The sequence below is a fragment of the Histoplasma capsulatum genome, genomic scaffold (assembly GCF_000149585.1).
Source record: "Histoplasma capsulatum NAm1 scaffold_4 genomic scaffold, whole genome shotgun sequence".
NCBI lineage: Eukaryota > Fungi > Ascomycota > Eurotiomycetes > Onygenales > Ajellomycetaceae > Histoplasma > Histoplasma mississippiense.
Genome location: NW_001813979.1, coordinates 1,029,289 through 1,045,710, shown reverse-complemented (window position 1 = coordinate 1,045,710; position 16,422 = coordinate 1,029,289). Strand labels below are relative to the sequence as shown.

Below are 16,422 nucleotides of genomic sequence, written 5' to 3'. Positions count from 1 at the left end.
AAATTTGGAGGGAATATTATTTATTTTATTTCATTTTATTTATTACTTTCGTTTATTATTTGTTTATTTATTTTTATTCTGCTTCAGGAGCAAACTCGGCACTCTTTCAACACGAGTTGGTTTCTCTGTAGCGTTTTGTTCGTATCCCAACCCGCAATTGAAGTCGCGTGAGGAGATCGAGGTTTCATGAGCAACAGCTCCTTTGGGAGGTTGCTGGCATTTTGGTTTAAATTACTCCGGACTCCGTATTCGAACAGGGATCGAAGGTGGAAAACTGCTCCACAAGCGATGAAATGGCTAGTATGAACAAGGCATGGCGTAGACGGGACATTCTCGCTTGCATCTCTCTTAAATATATTCTGTATATACATCTGTATATATCTTGGTTTCTCACTCCGTACAATGGAACTATCGTTCTTCATTCTTTCTGTAGTTACTCGGTCTTCTGAGAGCCAGGCAGAAGGCATTCTAGGGGGGGGGGGGTGACGCGGCTTTGAGATGAAAGGACGATCTGTTCAAATCATGTCCTGGACATGTCCTGTTATGCGCTGGTTCACGCTCTGTGGCACCTCGCTGCAGAAATAAAGTACGCAGGAATGCCGATAAACATATTTTAGGGGTATTCTTGATCAGCCCTTCAAGGGCCCAGTCTGCTGTCAAAATCAAAGCCTGTAAATATCATCGGAGGGCAAGCATTCACAATCAATTCCCGTAGCAGCTCAGCCCAGCTCGTGGGTGTGGGTTCATTGTTTCGTTTCCCCCGATCGCGTGTTCTTCTGGGTTTGGTTTTCAGCTTCGTTTTGAAATGATATCTGGCCATTTGGATGGTGTTGTAGCCCGCTTTTCCACTCCTTCGATCATGGGCAACCGCTTCCAGCTAAGCGAGCGCGGCTTATGCTGGAACCGAAAACAATAAATTCCCGGCCTTATTCTGGATTTGACAAAGTTATGCCATAAGCGGCTCCCGCATTCGGTGTCTCTCCCAAAAATACACCAGGTTATCAGATTCCTTGGCACAGAGTCATCCCTGTTGCCAAGAATCCTTCCCGAGAAGGGGATTCCCTTCCCTTCCGCTGCTCTGGGTCTTCCCGAAGCTTCGAGAACTCCCACTTCCGAAACTCCCACTTCCAAACCACCAAACGCTTCTGCCTGTCGAAATAGGTGGCGTGACTTTTACCGGAGACGGCGGTCGATATATGCCACTTTCTTGCAGGCACCACCGGGATGACGAGCCATGCGCTGTGCCTGCCTCAAAGAGGTGTCGCGATCAGGCTGCCATCTGGTTGAGGCGCGAAAAAATGCAGATCCACATGGACGCACAGTCATCGGGCTTGAGGTTGCAAAAAAAAAAAAAAAAAAAAAAAAAAAAAAAACCCTTCTCAGGGATTATTGGTCTGTGACCACGATAGACGAGGCGATCGAAAGCCCATGTGTTTTTGCCACCGCCTTTGACATCGATCTCCCAGTTGTTTCTAGCTTAGGTTTCATTAGCTAGCTAGTTCACTAACTACTCCGTACCCCAATTCTTCCTTACCTAAATAATTAGAAAAAAAACACCCCTCAAAATAAAAAAAAAAAAAAAACACCCTCCTCAAGTTGTAAATCCATGATTCAATCCTTTTCGGTCGGGCCGCCCGATGGTCTGATTGATACCCGGCTCGTTGCGAGCTCGTCCCATGTTTCACGAGGTTTTCAACCATGCCCTAGCGTATTTCCAATAATACGCAGAATTATTTTCATGTTTTTCAGGATATTATGACTCTTTGGCTATGAAAAACGTGGTATTCAAAACTTTAGCTCCGACTCGTGGGACCTCTAATCCTAGGCCGTCAGCTCCAGCTAGTCAAACACATCAGTGGTGTCCAGAGCGAGAGCACGGAAGGCATGAGCAGTAAACCGAGCACGCAGGGGTGGTACATGAGGGAAATTTCACATATATTTTTTGTTCTCCCGGTGAGGTCCCAAGAGGCAACAAACCGGCATCGCGAACGTGGACCGGATCTGGGAACGCTGGGCAACTAGTGGTTACCAACCGGGACCGTCTTTTACCGCCATCCGATCAGACCCACCTGCCAAATGACTCCCCCAATGGGCGAAGTGAATATTTACTTCGTATCATCTCAATTCTTCCTAAAATATATATTCATCCGTTTCTGTTCTCCCGTCTTTCGTTAAAATTTCCTTCTCTGTCTTTGTTTGCCTTATCTATTTTTACATAGATTCCCGGTGGTCTTTCCTGCCTTTCCTTTCTTGGAGCTTTCCCCTCCTCGTCCCATTTCGACTGCTAAAGAGAAGTCGACTTCGCCCATAATCTGCCCCACTGGGTAGCCAGACGAAGTCTCGGTAGGCCCCGGTCTAGCCTCGGCTGCCCATCACCCCAAAGAGTATCAAATCATATCACGCAACATACCAGTTGACATACCCAGCGAAAATGGCGAAGCAGGGTCGCAACGATAGTATTTGTAGTGAAGACACCGCGCGAGACATGGATACATCCAAGGTAGAGGATGATATCAAAAGCCTTGCGAAGGAACTAACCCGGCAGTCTACCCACATCTCAACTCTGGAACCTCACAACCCATTTATTGACCCAGAGAAAAACGCCATCCTCGATCCCAATAGCGTGGATTTCAATGCGAAGGCATGGATGAAGAATTTGCTGGCATTGCAGTCACGAGATCCCGAACGATATCCCCGACGCACCGCTGGGTTTGCGTTTAGAAATCTAAACGTACACGGATTTGGAAAACCCACTGACTATCAAAAGGATGTGGCCAACGCTCCCTTGGAAATCGGGAACCTTTTCCGTGCCATAACAGGGTCGGGGAAGCATCGAATCCAGATTCTTCGTGATTTTTCTGGTATCGTGAACGATGGAGAGATGCTTGTTGTTTTAGGCAGACCTGGAAGGTAAATAGTGTTCTATGTATATTGCCATATTGTGCACAGAGAAGTTAATGGGATGACAGTGGATGTTCGACCCTTTTGAAAACGATTGCGGGTGAGATGAATGGTATATATCTGGGGGATGATTCATATATCAACTATCAAGGTATACATGAGATTCAACGTGTGAACCCGTTTGAGCTTGCGTTCTCATAGTGCTTTCACCGCCATAGGCATCCCGATCAAGCAAATGCACAAGCAGTTCCGTGGCGAGGCCATCTATACAGCAGAGACAGACGTTCATTTCCCCCAATTGACTGTTGGGGAGACCTTGGAGTTTGCTGCTCGTGCAAGAGCTCCGGCGAACCGAATTCCTGGAGTTACGCGCGACCGACATGCTATTCACATGCGAGATGTCGTCATGGCCTCGTTTGGTCTCAGCCATACAATTAATACCAATGTCGGAAACGATTTGGTTCGGGGTATCAGTGGAGGAGAGCGCAAACGCGTGAGCATTGCGGAGGCATGCCTAAGCCAGGCACCGTTGCAATGCTGGGATAACAGCACTCGTGGACTAGATTCTGCAAACGCTTTGGAATTTTGCCGGACTCTGCGTCTGTCTACGGACTACATGGGAGCCACTGTCTGTGTTGCAATCTACCAAGCTTCCCAAAAGGCTTATGATGTATGATTGTGTCTATTCCTATAATTCGGCTGTCAACCTTTTTGTCTTTGCTTGGATTAATGATCATATAGTACTTCGACAAAGTTACCGTTCTTTACGAGGGACGTCAAATATATTTTGGCCGAACTGATGAAGCGAGGCAATTCTTCGTGGATATGGGCTTTGAATGCCCTGAGAGACAAACAACCGCGGATTTCTTAACTTCCTTGACCAGCCCCGTCGAACATATCATCAGACCGGGCTTCGAAGGGAAAACCCCCAGAACACCTAGCGAGTTTGAAACAGCCTGGAAAAACAGTGCAGCATATGCCAAACTCCTGCAGGATATCGAAGAATATGAAACCCGATATCCAATTGGAGGACCATCTGTGGAAAAGTTTATCGAGTCCCGGAAAGCTCAGCAAGCAAGATCTCAGTAAGTTTTATCTTTTAACCTCTAGGATACAATCAATCCCTAACTCTCCTATGTAGACGAGTGAAATCTCCTTATACCCTCTCTGTCAGCCAACAGATCGGCCTCTGCGTGCGCCGTGGTTTCCAACGGTTACGCCGTGACATGTCATTGACTCTATCTGGCTTGCTTGGTAATTTCTTCATGTCCTTAATTCTTGGGAGTGTCTTCTACAACCTTAACCAGACAACGGAGAGTTTCTATCGTCGTGGCGCGCTACTATTCTTTGCTATATTGATGAGCGCTTTCGCTTCTTCGCTTGAGGTATGTCCTTGATGATGACCTCTTCTTATTTTGTTCCGTTTGAAGTCTGAGCTAACTAATTGCTTGTCAGATTCTAACCTTGTACGCGCAACGCCCTATTGTCGAAAAACATTCCAGATATGCTCTCTATCATCCCTTTACAGAAGCCATATCCTCCATGCTCTGTGACCTGCCGTACAAATTTCTCAACTCTATTACGTTCAATCTGCCCATCTATTTCTTGTCCAATCTTCGCCGAGAGCCCAGCGTTTATTTTGTGTTCTGGCTTTTTACATTCGTCACAACCTTGGCCATGTCTATGATATTCCGCACTATCGCTGCTACGTCCCGAACGCTCGCTCAGGCATTGGCGCCAGCCGCTGTCCTCATACTTGGCCTTGTTATCTACACCGGCTTCGCCATTCCTACTCGTAACATGTTGGGCTGGGCTCGGTGGATAAACTATATTGACCCCGTTGCGTATGCCTTTGAAGCGCTCATGGTCAATGAATTCCATAATAGACAGTTTGAGTGTGCTGGATTTATTCCCTCGGGCGGAGAGTATGATAGTTATCCTCTTGAAAATAAAGTCTGCGGGACAGTTGGATCCATTGCTGGCTCAAGCCGAGTTGATGGCGACCTCTATCTCCGTCTAAGCTTTCAGTATGAATACAGCCACATCTGGAGGTTAGTTGCTATCTACTTTCGTTTTACTCTCTGTTCACCCACAAGTTAACATGAAATCAGGAATCTGGGGATCATTTTCGGGATTACGATTTTCTTCATGTTCACGTACTTGTTTTCAACCGAATATATCTCCGAGGCCAAATCCAAGGGTGAAGTCCTACTCTTTCGTAAGGGCCATAAATCGAAAAAGGCGAAGAACTCCGATATCGAAGCGTCCACGCCAACAACTTCTGGAGAAAAATCGTCAGGATCAAGCTCCCAGGGGGTTTCAGCCTCGATCCAAAAGCAGACGGCTATCTTTCAATGGAAGGATGTTTGTTATGATATTAAGATTAAAAAGGAAGAAAGACGTATTCTTGACCACGTCGACGGCTGGGTTAAGCCTGGGACATGCACTGCACTCATGGTAAATATTTCCTCTTTTGGTCTTTCTTATTATTAGAATACACTAACATTTCCTTAGGGTGTTTCTGGCGCCGGTAAAACAACGCTGCTTGATGTCCTCGCCACCCGTGTCACTATGGGTGTTGTCAGTGGTGAGATGCTCGTCGATGGTCAGCCCCGGGATGGGTCGTTCCAGCGTAAAACTGGCTATATCATGCAACAGGATCTCCATGCCGCGACGTCAACTGTGCGAGAGGCGTTGAATTTCAGCGCATTACTGAGACAGCCGGCTAGCGTTCCACGCGCAGAAAAGCTCGCCTATGTGGACGAAGTGATCAAATTACTTGAGATGGAGGACTACGCTGATGCCATTGTCGGCGTTCCTGGAGAAGGTATGAGTAAAACTCGTCCATCCGGAGCGTCAAAGGAATATACACTAATATGCGTAATCTATCTAGGCCTGAACGTCGAGCAACGCAAACGACTAACTATTGGAGTTGAACTTGCGGCAAAACCACAACTTCTTTTGTTCCTTGATGAACCAACCTCGGGACTTGACAGTCAAACTTCCTGGTCTATCTTGAATCTCCTTGACACGCTTACCGAACATGGCCAAGCAATTCTTTGCACAATCCATCAACCGTCCGCTATGCTTTTCCAACGTTTTGATCGCCTCCTCTTCCTTGCCAGCGGTGGAAAGACAGTATATTTTGGTGACGTTGGCGAGCGCTCTTCGATCTTGTCGAGCTATTTTGAAAGGAATGGTGCTTCTCCCTGCCCACCAGATGCCAACCCTGCCGAATGGATGTTGGAAGTCATCGGCGCTGCCCCAGGGTCTAAGAGTGACATCGATTGGCCTGAGGTATGGCGTAATAGTCCTGAGCGAAAGACAGTACATGCACACCTCGATGAGCTCAAATCCACCCTCTCTGAAAAAGGAAAAACTGAACTAGCCAATCGCAGCCCGGAAGATTATCGTGAATTCGCTGCGCCTTTCAGTGTCCAGGTCTGGGAGTGTTTAATACGAGTTTTCTCACAGTACTGGCGCTCGCCAGTATATATATACTCAAAAACCGCCTTGTGTAGCCTCTCTGCCCTCTTCATTGGCTTCTCTTTTTTCAATGCACAAACCAGTCTACAAGGCCTCCAAAACCAGATGTTTGCTGTTTTCATGTTGACGACCATCTTTGGCAACTTGACCCAACAAATTATGCCTAATTTTGTTGCTGCACGTGCACTCTACGAGGCTCGCGAGCGCCCGTCCAAATCATACTCATGGAAAGCATTCATGATAGCTAACATATTCGTCGAGCTTCCATGGAACACGCTCATGGCTGTCATCGTTTTCGCCTGCTGGTACTATCCCATCGGACTATACAATGCCATCCCCAGTGACCAAATCCATGAACGCGGTGGTCTCATGTTCTTGCTAGTTCTCACCTTCCTTCTCTTCGCGTCCACATTCTCCCACTTCGTCATCGCAGGTGTTGAGGTCGCCGAGACTGGTGCCAACCTTGCCAACCTCCTCTTCATGCTCTGTCTGGTCTTCTGCGGTGTTCTCGCAACCCAAGAAGCCCTCCCGGGTTTCTGGGTTTTCCTTTACCGTGTTTCGCCCTTCACTTATCTTGTCTCCGCCATGCTTTCCACAGGCCTCGCGGGCGCTGACATTGTCTGCGAACCGGTCGAGTTCCTCCATTTCAATCCGATCGCTAACCAGACCTGCGAACAATACCTGGCAGCATTCAGGGAATCATACCCTCCCAAAGGATACCTGGAGAATCCCCTGGCAACCTCAGACTGTGGCTTCTGTGCCATGCAAAAGACTGATACCTTCCTTGCGAGTATTGGTAGCCATTACTATGACGCATGGCGGAATTTTGGTTTTATGTGGGTGTATATTGTGTTTAATATTGTCGGGGCTGTGTTCATTTATTGGCTCACACGTGTCCCTAAAGGGGCGAAGGCAAAGGGACCCACCACCTCATGAGTTTGATTTTATATCCTATTCATCACAGTCTCTCTCTCTGTACCTTGCGTTTTTTTTTTTTTTCCTTTTCATTTTCCATTGGTTTCCTCTTTCCATTTTTGTTTATCATCCATTTGAACGAAAAATCATCTTCGAAACGCGCAACAACAATAGTTGCTCTCGGAAGTGATTGTGAAACTTAGATATCCCACAATAGACTGCATAATATAGAGCCAGCCCTTTTTGAAGGTGGCAAGAGGCTAATCAATAATGATCTGCATCTAACGTTACAACTTCCCTCAAAAAATTCCTTTTTCGTTTGATTAATTGAAATCGACCCTTTTGATATCTATTTCACGGTTAGTCGCAACTCACAGGACCTGGAATCTATCGGGCCCCGAGCCAATCGCCAAACAGGAAATAGGCACTCCGGATTTCTTTCTTTTTCTAACCAGATCACATCTGCACCGGAGGAAGCAGGGGGGTGGATGGGCGTAGTAGTAAGTGCTGTTCATGGAACGCTTTTCTCAAGTAGGCCGTTGGTGTTGGGGCCACCACTGCTGAGACACGAAGTGGATTTGAATCCCACCCTCTCCAAAAGGATATTATCACATCTTGGTGGATATTGGGGGTACCCTTTCTTATCTCATTTCTATTGATAGTTAACTGCCACAGTGGGGTGGAGCAGTGTTCAACACTATGTATGTAGTCTTGATGGATTCAGTGTAGTGTGGGAATCTAAGATGTTGTGATCCTTACACAGAGAAGTTTCTCGTCGCGATTAGAGAAATGTAACCATAAGTAGAGAAATACAATCATAAGGGTAGGCTAGTCTCTGATTGCATATGCTGTATAGCCTTAGGAAAGATATGAAGAACAACAACAACAACAACAACAGGAGGAAGCAGTTCATCAAATGATAGTGGTGGCTGGTTACTCCCCAGGGCTTAGGGTTGATCATCGTTGTCTTAGTAATCCATGTGGAGGCGCTATAACTAAATAAATCAACCAATAGGAAGCTTGAAACATCCAGATATCTTCAAAACTCCACGCTTCATCACCCTGATCCGGTTGTATCATTGCTCTTTCGTTGCTGCTACTGAATTTCCCAGGCGTATGCAGCGTTGATATAAACGATTCTTTCTCCTATCTGGCCTGCCTTGCTCGTCTCGTTCCTTTATTCGTGGTTCGCCCTGTTAAATGTTCCACGAATGGGGTGGAGCAAAACCAAACAACCACCTCGCCATCGAACCACCCTTGTTTGGTTTTCCCTCCGGGACATCGCAAACAAACACCAAATAAATAGCTAGGACGACGCCCTATTCCAGAGGCATTCTTAACATTAACGGCGCCACGGCGTCCTCTCCCGCGCTTGGTCTCGACCTACTCGCAGCCGTCCCATGCTATGCGGCAAGCAGCATCATGGGTTGGCACGCCCTCCATAAAGGGCCGGACTGAAGCCACGCGAATGGCATTGTTGACTTTCAGTCTCGTTGGACTCCAGTGTGTTTTAAAGACTTCCCTTCCTTCTATCCTATTCCATTGGGCGATGCTACCCCACCGATTTGCCTCTCATCTTCCCGATTGTCCTTCTGGGAGGATTACATATTGATGGAACTTGTAATTGCTGACTGTTATGATGCGTGTAGATTTACTTGGGGCGTTGAAATGACATGTAAATTGAAACCCCTGCACCATTTTTTTTTAGCCGTTTCTCTGCTTCAGGCCTTTCCCACCCCATTTCCTGGCATATTCAAATCCACTTATCCCTAGCTAGCGATTCTTCTATGTATCTGCGAAAAGTGCCAATCTTAAACTAACCCACCCTGGGAAACTGCAGATTGTACGCCGTATCTTCTCCAACTCGGCCTTACGAAATCAAAAACCTCACTAGTATGGATCGCTAGCCCGTTGTCGGGATTGATAATACAGCCTCTGGTCGGGATAATCACGGACCGATCTACGTCAAAATGGGGCCGTCGTCGTCCGTTCATGATAGTTGGCTCTTTCGTTGTTGGGCTATGTTTGTTGGTTTTGGGCTGGGCATCGGAACTCGTGGCTATATTCATCTCTGACAAGGATACGGTATGTGCGGGCTCCCTATGATTGTGTAATTTGTAAAAGTTTGATGGCCGAATCGGATGTGGTTTATAAACGAGATCATTGGCTTTAACTAGTGAAAGCCGCTGTTGGGGGGAAGAATGAAAAGGGATTGGCCTTGTAAAATGCACTGTATTCTAACCTGGAGCAGAGGAAAAGTGTTGCGATTGCAGTCGCGGTATTCAGCATATATGCTGTCGATTTTGCGATTAATATCGGTACGTCTCTGCGACACCTCTCCTTATTTATCTATTCCTCATTCCCTCAGACGGAGTTCCATTTATGATGGTGGTTGGCTTACATTTATGTGGTTCAGTTCAAGCATCTTGTCGTAGCTTGATAGTTGACACCCTACCAATTCCTCAGCAGCAGCTTGGGTCAGCATGGGCAAGCCGGATGGCCGCTATTGGCCACCTTATAGGCTATGGAATCGGTTCAGTCGATATGCTGAGCATATTCGGTCATGCCTTGGGCAACACACAGTTTAAGCAGATGACTGTAATTTCTGCCATTTCTTTAATTTTCTCCGTCTCTGTTACATCATATACGGTGAAAGAGAGGGTGTTGATTTCACTCAGGTATTTAAAATACCTTTTTATCCCACGGTTCCTTGAATTTGACTAAATATGAGCCGTCTCAATGGGTTTAGAGATTCGGATAAGAAGACAAGCGTAGTCAAAATACTCGCCCAGTTGTTCAGAACAACGGTCAGCCTGCCACCACGGATACGTGCTATTTGCTGGGCCCAATTCTGGGCGTGGGTCGGTAGGTCGTCAATTCCCAGGACTCTGATAATGCTTTCTGTAACTAATTTGTGAATGATAGGTTGGTTTCCGTTTCTCTTCTACAGCAGCACATGGGTAGGCGAGACTTATTTCCGCTACGAGGCACCCAAAGAAGCTTCCGACAAATCGCCAGATACGTTAGGAGACGTTGGTCGCCTTGGAAGCATGTCTCTTGTGATATTTTCCTTGGTCACATTCATCAGTTCTGTTATTCTCCCCTTTGGTGTCATCTCCCCGGATACCAAACAACCCTCCATCCGCCGTCCTCCTTTGGGCCTGATAAGGTTTCTTAACAAATTACATTTCACTCGACCCGACCTGCAAACCGCATGGATGCTTTCACACCTTATGTTTGCTTTAACAATGCTATTTGCCCCCGCAGCCCGTTCCGTGCGGTCCGCCACACTGCTTGTAGCAACTTGTGGAATCCCCTGGGCAGTCAGCTGCTGGGCTCCATTTGCCTTTATGGGAGTGGAAATAAACCGTCTAGCGATTCCATCTTTCACAAGAAAATCAAGCGTCACCATGATAACCTCCGCCACTTTTAACAGACACAACTCCGACCTAAACAACTACGATGTCGAGCTAGAAGACCGCGGTCCCTCTATCCTCCGTCTAAATCACAGCCACAGCCCAGATTTGGATAGTGACAGCGAATCGGCCGATGAAGAAGCGGTTTCTTCCACTGGTGAGTTGGCGGGTATCTATCTGGGTGTGCTTAATGTATACACCACGCTCCCTCAGTTCGTCGGCACGCTCATCTCGTGGATTGTATTCAGCATCTTCGAGCCTGGCACTTCGCCGATGTCGACGGATGGGGATATGAGTAACGGAGTTTCCGGAGAGCAGGATGACGGCAAATGGATAAATCGACACCGTGAAGGGCCTAATGCGATTGCGGTTTGTCTCCTTGTTGGCGCTATAAGCGCGCTAATTGCTGCGGAAGCTACGAGAAGGTTGAAGTATGCGAGATGATGTGGGGAAACATAAACTTCTTACAATCTAATGGTTGTCCAATATTTTGCTCTGGTATCACTGTTTTTGTAATTGCGGTTGTACATGATAGATTCTTTCTTTCAATCCAATGGTGGCCAGCTGGTTTGGCATCATTCAAAGCAGTTTTCCATTTCTATTGTGATCATTCCTTGACTCTGCAGGGTTCCAGATTATAGTCTGGCATATCTATACCATGTAGCATGGAATGAGGATTCTGCGATGTACCAGATACGAATGAACTGTAGACCATCCTACGAAAACAATAAGCTCTTAATATAATCAATCACACAGGACCATTCACCCAGGCCTCCTCTTCACAAAATTCTCCAAATCCTGCCTCGTCGCAACCCCCATCACAAACTTGCGACTCGCATCGGTCACCACGGCGAAATCTTGCTTCTCCCTCCTCTCCACACCAGAATCATCTCTTACCAGCTCTCCATCGAAGAACCTCTCTAGTTCCTCCAGCGGCGTCCCCATCGTGATAACCTTATACACATGCCCGCGCCTCCGGAAACGCAACATAGCCTTCTCTACTGGATCGGATTCTGTGACGGTTCCTTCTTTCAGCTGTGCTTTTAACCTTGGGATACTAAGGTATCCAATCAGCGAGCGCGATGAGGAGGATACTACGGTCAGGTGGGTGTAGTCGCGCTCGTAGGCGGCGAGGAGGGCGCTGGAGATTCGATCGTGCGGCGAGGTTGAGAGGGCGGCTGGTGGGTCGAGATCTTCGACTGTGGCCTGTTTAGGATGTTTGAAAAATAAATACTCCTTAGCATTCCACGGCAATGGGCGTGGATCTGGCTGTCTGGGCTGTTTTTGCTGCGTACTTACACCACGATATTTGTCGGACATGGAGGTTAAGGATATTGAAGGGGAGACGGAGGAGGGCGGGATTCCATTGGTGGGAGAATGTTCGCGCTCATACGCTTGACTGGCAGAGAAATAAGATGTCATTGTGATGGGCAAGGAGATTGAATTCTTCTACAGGTTTGCACTGGCACACGATATGTGGTATGGCGCTCCCTGCCCCTTGTTGCTCGTGGAATTGCTATGATGGCATCAAATTGATCTGGCGGGGCATGGGAAACGCAGTTAAGCGCTTTGCCGTAGCGAGTGGGATTGATGGAAGAGAGAATGAGAGCTCTTCAGTAAATTGGAAAAATCGCAATGTAACTCGAGGTATCCCCTCCGTCCTAGATTTAAATAGTATGTTGTACCACAGCTCTCAAGGCCCGGATGCGCCAGAAATTCGATGTGAATAAACTCGCGGCAATTAGTCTGAAATGTTAAGCGCAGCCGCGAGCTTACCTAAACTTGGACAAATGGAGTTTAGACCGGTGAGTCTGACAAACTCTATTGGGACTAGCGCCACTCCTCCGACCTGGAAATTGAACATGGCCTTCTTCGTCTTCCCCTGCTCGCTCTGCATCTTGATGCTCTGTTGAGACTGCACGAGAGCAATCCGTTAATTTCGGTTCTGAGATATATATAAATCTATTCGGTTGGAGGAAGCTACTCATTCTACTTGTTTGCTCAGTTCATTTGGAGCTAGCTACTCCACACATGTAAGTCTACGACGACGTCATCACAAGCCGGATTGCTCCGTACTAAGGCCCATCCACCAGAAAGCCATCAAAGTCAGTGTAAGCATACCTTGCGAGCCATCGGCTTTGGTTACTGTTTTCAATGGATTCATATTGATTCTTTGATTGATTAATTGATGAGTGTGATTTCTCAACCTAGTTTGCCACTTAACTCCCACGATGCCTTCCATATTTCCCAAGCAAGACACCCTTGCCAGCACCTTTGGCACAAAACATCCACTGTTTGGCTCCCATGGAGAGGCGCAGATGCCAACTGCCAATCCGATGGATAGGCCTTTGTTCCCAGCATGGAGTGCCATTGATGATGTCAAGCATAAGGCAGAGGCCGTGGGCAAATCGGCCACCAAAGAATTCGACAAGGCTAGCGCAAAGGTCCAGTCAAAAACGGGTCACATCGAAATGCACAGCGCGAAGTATTACGCTTCGTGTACCTTTGGAGGTTTACTGGCTTGCGTGAGTTTGTTTAGGATCATTCTTCTCTTTCAATGCTCCTTTTTTTATTCTTGTCTTTAATTACCTTCACACGTAGAGTAAGGAGTCATTCCAATGACTATGATTAGGGCGTTACACATACTTTTGTCACTCCTCTGGACTTGGTGAAATGCCGTCGCCAAGTTGATCCCAATATGTATAAGGGTAATTTCGAGGCTTGGGGGAAGATTGGCCGAGCAGAAGGCGTGCGCGGCATCTTCACTGGCTGGAGTCCCACTTTCTTCGGATATTCCGTAAGTAATGCGATTTCTCTCTTTCTCTATTATATCGACTATTACCAGAACTCCAAATTGTCTTTAAGGTCGTGAGACTAACGGCCCGGCCCCCGGGGTCGTTCAATTCATTAGGCTCAAGGCGCGTTCAAATACGGTGGATATGAATTCTTCAAGAAATTCTACAGTGACCTTCTAGGAGAGGAAAAAGCTGTCCGCTGGAGGACATCAGTATATTTGACTGCCAGCGCTTCTGCAGAATTCCTAGCAGATATTGCACTTTGTCCATTCGAAGCTGTAAAAGTGCGAATGCAGACGACAATCCCACCGTTTGCAACCGGAACCTTTTCCGCAATTTCTCACGTCACCGCAAAGGAAGGCGTTGGAGGGTATGCAGCATCCTTTTATTCTTTTAAACACATTTCAGTGAGGCAGAGATCATAGCTAATACGGGCTCGTCATTTGTAAAGACTGTTTAAGGGGCTATATCCACTTTGGGGGCGTCAAATTCCTTACACCATGATGAAATTCGCTTCCTTCGAAACGATCGTGGAAATGATTTATAACCGTCTTCCAGGACAGAAGTCCGACTACAACAAAGGTGCACAAACAACCGTCGCGTTTACTGGTGGCTACTTGGCTGGTATTCTCTGCGCTATTGTGTCGCACCCAGCAGACGTCATGGTCAGCAAACTGAACGCCAATCGCTTGCCCGGTGAAGCGTTCGGCGCAGCTATGGGCCGAATCTACAAGGATATTGGATTTGTGGGCCTTTGGAACGGCCTACCGGTTAGAATTGTCATGATTGGCACATTGGTATGCCCCATTGATTCACAACTAGAGTTAAGTTAAACATTCGACTAACTACTTTAATAGACCGGTCTCCAATGGATGATGTATGCGTTCTCTTCTATACTTTCAAGATTACTTCTTCTCTCATTGCCGAATAGTATCGAATGCTGACTATCTCCTTTCCACAGTTACGACTCCTTCAAGATTTTCATGGGGCTGCCAACAACTGGTGGGCCAGCTCAAGCGAAACAAACCAACTAGATATCTCAAGAATGTGGATAGAAAAAATCGACTGGGAAATTACCTTCTCTTGTGATATATTATCCATCGCTCTGTAGATGCTCATTGGTATTATTGGAAAGTACTTCATTATATGTCTCTTTGTGTTTCTCTGTTCGTGTTTCTCCACCAGTGAATATCACGTATTTCTCTCCTCTCCTTTTGATTTTTCTGCAATGTTAATATTTACATGCCACTGTACCACCAAAAACGAAGATTCTGCCGTTTCCTCCATTGACCCCTACCTAAGATACGTCCTGGTCGTGATGGATTAAAAGATTCCAGGTATAATTGTATTAGATAAAACCGTGGTACAGATAACCTTCGCTTATTATTTCTTCCAGTTTGGTGATCCATAAATAATAAATTCCCTGTAGCTGAATTAGAATCTTTCACCTCAAGTCACGGCACGTCTATAAGCTACTCAATGTATACCGTGTAGTGCTTCAAGCCAGTGATAATTTCGTGCCAATAACTTTCCTACCAGAATTCTCCAGCGTGGTTGGCTACTCAGCATCGTTTGGGGCGACATTGCTGACGATCAATAGCAGAGTAAACTCTGTATCTCGTGTGCTCATGGGCCATACTGCGGACAAACTCGGCAGACAGAATACACTTGTCCTGGGCGCTATTGGCAGCGCCGTCAGCGTGTTGACTTTGTGGCTCATCGCTGCTGCTGATAGTTCAAAAGCGCCGTAGATTTGCGTTTGTCATATTATATATATGGCATACTAGCAGGACAGAGGTTTCCCCTTCCTAGGTCCTTGTAGGCGATTGTGATAGAGCTATTGGGTGAAATATTACTTATAGGCGGTGAGTAACAGCTTTTTTCTAAAAGAAGCATGAATACGAAATTGCTTCAATTGATTCCTCTGCCATCCGACATGCATTTGGATTATGCTGACTACTCTTTAATTGACAATTCACTCAGGGTACAATGCGCTATTCCCTACAACTATTACAGAAGTATTTGGAGTCCAAGCACATAACTCTGTCAACGGATTCCTCTACTTCATCCGCTGTTTGGGTGCCTTATTCGGTTCTCCTGTCGGAGGCTTGAATTTGGGAAATTCCAGAGTTCCCTCCTCAGGCCAAGACAAGCCACATATTCTTGGTGACTCCTGCAAACTCGTCTGGTATGACGGCGCGCTCCTTTTAGGTTCCTCAATGAGTATGCTTGCAATGCACGGATTTAACACGCTGGCGAATTGTAGATGGATTGGAAGGCTCGGTAAGCCAGGTTATTATATGGGGCCCATTGATTCCAGCTACGTTTTTGACGATTGTTCTGTGACGACCTCTAAGGTATTTTCACTGACTGCCCTTTCACTTTTTGTTATGCGGCTGACTAGGTAGTTAGATCAGGAAAAGCATAGATAGATGTGGAATATCGCCGCCAACCACGAGCCAGCCGCAGATATGTGAGAAATTTTTTCTTGTCTCTCACGCTGGTTGAACTTTCTAGACAAGGAGAGAATGCCGGATAATATTGGGATAGATATCAATCGAGATTTGAAAAATATTCCTTCAAATGTCAACACCGCTTTTATTTTCGGGTTAAATTGGCCCCAATCAATAGAGTTTGCAAATTCTCAGGGTAAAAAGACAAAAGAACGACATCCGGGTACTTAATTTACGTCGATATTGCGATAATGAATTTAGCCGTTCCTCAACGATGAATTAGATGTGTCCAATTGCGCGACATTTTGTGATATATCGGGACCTGAATGATAGAGCCATTGAATAACCAGATAATGATGATTGGGACATATGATCGAGTATGCTTTACATTACCAGGTTCTTGAAGGAATTTTGCGAAGTGACGGAGAAAATTGTCGCTCAGACTCACCATTCAAA

The 16,422-nt window shown here is 46.5% G+C and overlaps 4 protein-coding genes across 4 annotated transcripts; 3 read left to right on the top strand and 1 right to left on the bottom strand.

Moving 5' to 3' along the window:
- Positions 1–2,431: 2,431 nt before the first annotated feature.
- On the top strand, positions 2,432–7,323 carry HCAG_04328 (hypothetical protein; the record flags this gene model as incomplete). The annotated part of the gene is made up of 8 exons (XM_001540438.1): positions 2,432–2,910; positions 3,103–3,571; positions 3,643–3,986; positions 4,043–4,286; positions 4,357–4,952; positions 5,013–5,358; positions 5,416–5,728; positions 5,795–7,323. The coding sequence occupies 8 exons, from the start codon at positions 2,432–2,434 to the stop codon at positions 7,321–7,323; spliced, it is 4,320 nt and encodes a 1,439-aa protein (XP_001540488.1).
- A 1,384-nt stretch (positions 7,324–8,707) lies between these two features.
- HCAG_04327 (conserved hypothetical protein) lies at positions 8,708–11,162 on the top strand (the record flags this gene model as incomplete). The annotated part of the gene is made up of 7 exons (XM_001540437.1): positions 8,708–8,805; positions 8,952–8,977; positions 9,143–9,387; positions 9,576–9,620; positions 9,769–9,980; positions 10,052–10,167; positions 10,228–11,162. The coding sequence occupies 7 exons, from the start codon at positions 8,708–8,710 to the stop codon at positions 11,160–11,162; spliced, it is 1,677 nt and encodes a 558-aa protein (XP_001540487.1).
- A 318-nt stretch (positions 11,163–11,480) lies between these two features.
- HCAG_04326 (conserved hypothetical protein) lies at positions 11,481–12,140 on the bottom strand (the record flags this gene model as incomplete). Its single annotated transcript, XM_001540436.1, has 2 exons — positions 11,481–11,924; positions 12,018–12,140. The coding sequence occupies 2 exons, from the start codon at positions 12,138–12,140 to the stop codon at positions 11,481–11,483; spliced, it is 567 nt and encodes a 188-aa protein (XP_001540486.1).
- Positions 12,141–12,949: 809 nt separating this feature from the next.
- HCAG_04325 (mitochondrial phosphate carrier protein 2) lies at positions 12,950–14,547 on the top strand (the record flags this gene model as incomplete). The annotated part of the gene is made up of 6 exons (XM_001540435.1): positions 12,950–13,243; positions 13,351–13,515; positions 13,630–13,883; positions 13,965–14,310; positions 14,371–14,390; positions 14,475–14,547. The coding sequence occupies 6 exons, from the start codon at positions 12,950–12,952 to the stop codon at positions 14,545–14,547; spliced, it is 1,152 nt and encodes a 383-aa protein (XP_001540485.1).
- Positions 14,548–16,422: the final 1,875 nt, after the last annotated feature.